The sequence below is a fragment of the Arachis ipaensis genome, chromosome B2, assembly GCF_059453495.1.
Source record: "Arachis ipaensis isolate K30076 ecotype BB chromosome B2, ASM5945349v1, whole genome shotgun sequence".
Classification (NCBI taxonomy): domain Eukaryota; kingdom Viridiplantae; phylum Streptophyta; class Magnoliopsida; order Fabales; family Fabaceae; genus Arachis; species Arachis ipaensis.
The window spans coordinates 7,332,599-7,338,598 of record NC_142437.1 but is presented as its reverse complement, the minus strand read 5'-3'; the positions used below and the strand labels follow the sequence as shown (position 1 = coordinate 7,338,598).

Here is a 6,000-nt window from a genome sequence, read left to right as displayed (position 1 = left end):
TTCAAGGATGATACCATGGCTTTTATAATTCTGTAAGGGGTAAAAATGAATTTCTATTTTAAATTCAAATTTCAAAAATAAAAGTTAGCAGTATAAAACAATCAGGAAAAAACAACTTACTGAAGATTACAATAAGAAACGATAAAATCTGTCCATAAAAATAATAGTTAAAAAAAAAACAAATACTAAGAAGATATAATGGCAATGGCATAACCATGGTGAGCCATGAATATATGTCAATGTCATGTAAATGAACAGTGCCTCCACAATTCTACTTTATGACCCGCTGAAATTTCACTAACTTAAAACTCTCTATTAGAAAAATATATTAGATATTAGATATTAGATAGATAGATAGATATATTAGATTAGACATTAGATAATATTAGATGTTTTTTAAAATATGTTTTAAAATTTATGTTAACAAGAGTTTATATTTTAAGGAAAAGTATAGGTAATCAATATTTTTGAACAATGTGTAAACAATATGAATTAATAAGATTAAAAAATAAATTTAATTAGTAACATTAAATTATAGTGTAATGTATTTTTATTTAATTGATAATTATTCATATTGTTCAAGATAATCATTATTTACCTAGTACTCCCCATATTTTAATATATGGTCGTGCAACGTATGCTGAAGAGGTTCCTGAATCCATGCGCTTCTGCCCTGCTGCCATGGCAAGTGTTGTTAAAAATTAAATTAATAAAAACCTTATAGATAGCAAAATAAAAACAATAATATTAAAAATATTATTTATATATTAAAAATTTAAAATTAATCACAAAAAATAATTATTATATATTTATATATAATATATATTATTTAATTTATTTTTAATATATATTTTATACTAATAATTAATTTTAATTTACATATAACATAATTAATTTAATAATTGATTTAATATTTAACCTGAACTCGTGCAAAATGCGCCCTGGAACTTCAACCTTTAATCTTCTATTATAAACAGAACAATCCATAGCCAAATTCTATAGTAAAATTACCAACATTGTAACAACAACAATGGGCAAGGAGGTCCGCGAACTTCATGTTCTTTTCTTCCCGTTCTTTGCTAACGGTCACATAATCCCATGCGTTGACTTAGCCAGAGTTTCGCCGCAAGAGGAGTGAGTTTGACACTGAATATTCAAACTACGCAGATTCGGAGTCTGCTTCATTTCACATCAAAGATTGTAACTTCACCGCCAAGACTAAACATTTCTCTGGTTGGAAACTTTCTAGGGTTCTTGCCGCCAAAAGAGTCAACATGAGAGCCAAATTGGTTGTGTTCCCAATACGAGGGAGAAACTGGTGCTTCAGCAGAGCCATTGATCATTCTCTTAAGAATTCAGCTACTTCTTCCTCTCATTCTCCTCCAACGTTCAAAGAACTGTGGAAGGGCATTAATGTTGCTGATAAACCCTTTAATGCCAAAGCTGAGCTTCTTGCTGATTACTGTGGCAACAAGGTGCCTTTTTGTTGTTTCGATCATTGTATTAACTTCTGTTTCTTGGGTTGTCACATTCTTGTGTGTACTGTTTTCTTAACCAATTGCTTTATTTGGTTGTGGTTGCGGTTAATAGATGAATAAAGCTTGGATTGGTTTGGAAAAAGCACCGGATGGGTCTATCAAGAAGAAGATTCATGGGTTAGTTTGTTACATTGTTGGTTTTGAATGCTTTTTTATTCATGGGTCTATCTAGAAGAAGAAGGTGATTTTTAGTCTTTTAAAAGTGTTGATTACGCTATGCATAATATGCTCGAATGTGATTTGAGTTGTTGCAGGTGGGGGTCATGGCTTTTGTCACAGGTTAAGCCCTCAGAGATATTCTTGAAATCTATATCGAATGAAGTCACTAGCATCGAAGTCATTTACCCTTCAAGGTTGGTGCCGCAGCCTTGTTTTGATGCATACTTGCTTGGTTTTGGAATAGTTTAGTAGTTTACTACTCTTAATAGTAGATTCGCCTTCGATATATGTTTATTATGGGGTTAATATGTTTATTATTGCAGTCTGAATGCACAACTTGTTCGCCGAAGATTAAGACATATTGCTATGAGGTAATTCTCCCTCAAACACCTGTTCCAAAAAAATAAAAAGAAGCAAAAGTTGATGGTGTAGGAACAATAATTTAATCTGGAATTTGTTAGTGTAGCTTCCAATTTAATTCTGTATTTAAATCTTCATTGTCATATGAACTATTGTCTCATTTACAGGGGAACAATTATCCACCGGAAATACTTATATGCTACAGTTTCATTGATTCCATTTTCCTCTGCACTGATGGTATGTATGTGCTCGGTGGACTTGTGTTTGCACTTTAATATCTATCTTGGCTTCAATTGATGGCCATTCTTAATTGTACATTGTAGGTTTTACCTTTGCCTAATATCGCATTCTTCTGGGTTTCATTTCGGGCTTATTCTCATTGGAGAGCCCTTCAGGTTTGTACTCCTATTAGATTTGCAATGCACTTGCAGTTTATTATTCTCCCTCTACTATAATAATTTATAGTAATCTGTGTTTTGCTGCCACAATCAGAGATGTCTCTACTGCTCATGTTTGTCTTGGCTCTCTACTTTCATACGATAGTGTCATGTTTTATTGTCTTGCGGCATGCGCAATCAGTGGATTCATTTATGCCTAGTATGTTTCGGAAGGGGCATCATTTGATTTGGAAGGACTTTGAAAATTGCATGGTTCTTGATAGGTGTTCACTTTCAATTAGGCCAATGGATAGTAGATCCTTAGTATTTTTGTACAATGTTTCGAGCTGCTTCGCTTCTGACTTGATTTATCTTGAGTTGAGCATAAGTTTCTGTTATGTTTTTTGTTACCTTCTTAGGGAAGTGAGAAGCTATTCCAACTCGCCTCCGATAGCAGCAAGATGTCTAACACATCAACTCATAGGAAGGAAACTGAGCATAATGACTCAACCAATAAAACTCATAATAGTTCAGATGAACCACACATGGTAAGTGTCTCATGCAATCTGATAGATAGCATCAAGTAAGACAATTGATTTAACAATTTGCAAAATATGTTATTATATTTAGAATGCATGCTTCATAGTTTTGTAGGCTAGAACTATTTTTTAAAGCCTTTGATACATTGCATGTACAAGTGAAAGCATATTATTGTTTTGCTTAATGAACCACTTTTGAGTGAATGCTACAATTTTGATCTTTTAATCATATAATTTCATATCATATCCCCCAAAAAAATGTGTATGCTAACATTTATTTTGTACTTTGTTTTTTCTTTTAATAATCATATGACTTAGAAATTGCGGCCATTGGAAGAACTTGATGATCTTGTTGAACTTGAAGATGGGAAAGACGGCCTGAGTGAACAAGCCATCACAAAAATTTGCAAGATATATGAATTGAACACCAAAGATGTTCTAAAATACGAGAAGTCTACTTTTTGATCAGCACAGTTTTGTAATGCAACATGATATTTTCTTCACTAATTAATTCATTTACATTTTTAAGTGTAATTACATGAATTTTTGTAAGTAGGATTTTATAGAGATATTGGTTCAGAGTTTTGAGTTGAATAACTTCATCTTCGATTGTGTAATTTCAATTGTTTGCTATTATTTTTATAGTTAGTTATAACAAGTCTTGACCTCAATAAAGGAGGAGGCTAATAGGAGTAAAAAAAAAAAAACAGCAACGAAATATACATTGACACACATTTTATATTTGTTTTTTATTTTTATCTACCATATCATACACAATAAAACAACAAACACTAACTATACAATAATTTCTTTGGCATTGCTGAATTAAAATTTTATTACTATTCACTACATACAAGAACACCATTGTGGATGAAGGTGAAGTAGAAGAACCAATTTATAATGATATTATGTGGCAAGAACTAATTGTTAAAAAATAGAACTAATAAAAAAGCAAATAAAAAATCAATTTCCTAGACGATTATAATCTTAGTGATTAAGTTATGTAAAATCAACATTTAATATTGAAAAATATTTGTTATCATCGTTATTTTAATTTCCATTTTTTTGTGTAAAAAAAATTGTATTTTTTGAGTTATTTATCCAAACACTACAACTTTAAAATAAGTACTTCTATAACAAAAAATCCAAACATAAAATAACTTATTTATAAGCTGCTATAAATAAAAGTCCTTATACTTTAACCTCTTTTTCCAAAAGAACTTATTTAAGTTGTTTACACAAACTGAGCGCATTGGTCGTGTGTTCTAGTTCCAATTTCTCCCCTTACTATCTTTGGTAAATAAAATAATACATAATAACAAATGAGGGAGTTTTTTAGGAGTAATTTTTATTTTTATTATATTGGTCAAATTTAAGATAACAAAAAAAAAACTTATTTTTGGAAAAATCTCTCTCTCTCTATATATATATATATATATTTCAAAAAACTATAAAAAAATATTTCTCTTTAAATATTTTTTAGGAGTAATCTTTATTTTTATTATATTTGTCAAATTTAAGATAACAAAAAAAGCTTATTTTTTGGAAAGCTCTAAGCTTTTTTATTTGTCTAAAGATAACAAAAAAATATTTTTGTTCATACCCTGACCCAAATTATAAAGTCAGGTCCAATAAAGACAAAATGTCCGACTTAAAGATGGAGGTTGGACACAACGAAAGAGATCGACTTGTACTTATCTAAATAAGTATCTGTACTGGATGCCTCCGATACGGGTTGAGTGATGGATCGAGAACTTGCGGGTCGAGACGGATGCCGGATTACTTGACTGGAGCAATGGGGGGAGGTACCTGCAAAGACACTCCGACGCTCGAGTCAGAATGGATCTGAGGGGGTAAAAGGTGTGAGGAATGAATGAATACCTGGAGAGACTTGGGTCCTCTATTTATAGGTTATGGTAGCTATCTTATCTTATCTTGTTTGGCTAAGATAAGGGAGACATTTGAATTTGAAAGTTAGTTAGAATTTCCGATGGGCCGGTTTTGGACTTTCTGGAAGGGTGATGTGGTTCAGACCCGGGTTCATGGGTTATGCCGGATGTGGGATCCGTGGGTCCGATCCGTAACAGTTGCCCCCGCAGCGGAAGAGCGTGCGAGGTCGATCTTCGTCGCTGGAGGGTCTTTGTTGTTTTGGCCGTTGGTGGCCTCCTTCGGATTGTCGGAGGGGAGCTTCTGACCGATCCGCTTATCGCGGAGGGTCGGTGAGTCGGGTTCTTGGACGGGTTAGTCGGTGGTGTTTTGTCAGTCTCGTAGTCCGTGTTGTAGTTGGTGTGACCTTTCCGTCTTCCTGCGCCCGTTTGGTTTCCCAATGCGTGCTGTCAGTTGATTTTTAAAGAGGGAATTTATTGCGGGGGAAACGTTCGGGTTGCCTTTCCAATTTTTCCCTTCCCTGTTCGTTGGTTACTGAGGGCATTTTCGATTTTTTCGCTCTTCAATTGTTTTTGGTTTTTGCTTTATTTTCCCTCGTCTGTTTCATTTTACCAGTCTTCCTAGTTTTGCATCTTCTTCACTCTCTACTATTTTGTTCTTCTTCTGTGTGTTCCTGCCTCTCTGTCTTGCTCTTCACTTTTATCAGCGGCTTTATCAGGTTGGTACTTTTTCTCTGTATCTTTCATTTTGTTTTTCTGTGTTTGGGTTGCGTTTGGCCGTGCTCTTGCCGCTGTTTCTTTGAAAATGAGGGTTTGTGTTTTCGCTTGGGGAAGGAAGAGCACCACTTGTAGGCTTAGTTTTTGGTAGGTGGTGGAGTTTTTCTTTTCTTCCGTAGTTTTTTGCCATGTAGTTTTTGGTTGGCTGATAGTGGTGCTCCACCTATTTTAGGCATGTCCCAGCGGAGAAGGGAGGGCGTGGCCGCTTCGTGATTCCGATGGGGGGGGTCCCCCGCCTTTATTATTGGGTGACCTCTGATGTTTGGGGGGCACCGTCTCGGATTACGGAGGCAGATCTCCAGCGGCTTCGCGATCAGGGCGCTGTGTTTGGGGTGGCGATGCCGAGCGCCAGTATGAGCTCGTC

General features: G+C 34.5%; 1 protein-coding gene across 1 annotated transcript; it reads left to right on the top strand.

Annotated features, from left to right (window-relative positions):
- Positions 1 to 991: 991 nt before the first annotated feature.
- LOC107624741 (uncharacterized) lies at positions 992 to 3,607 on the top strand. The gene is made up of 9 exons (XM_016327181.3): positions 992 to 1,134; positions 1,250 to 1,475; positions 1,591 to 1,655; positions 1,793 to 1,891; positions 2,021 to 2,068; positions 2,225 to 2,294; positions 2,381 to 2,452; positions 2,854 to 2,982; positions 3,292 to 3,607. The coding sequence occupies exons 1-9, from the start codon at positions 1,031 to 1,033 to the stop codon at positions 3,436 to 3,438; spliced, it is 960 nt and encodes a 319-aa protein (XP_016182667.1). The 5' UTR covers positions 992 to 1,030; the 3' UTR covers positions 3,439 to 3,607.
- Positions 3,608 to 6,000: the final 2,393 nt, after the last annotated feature.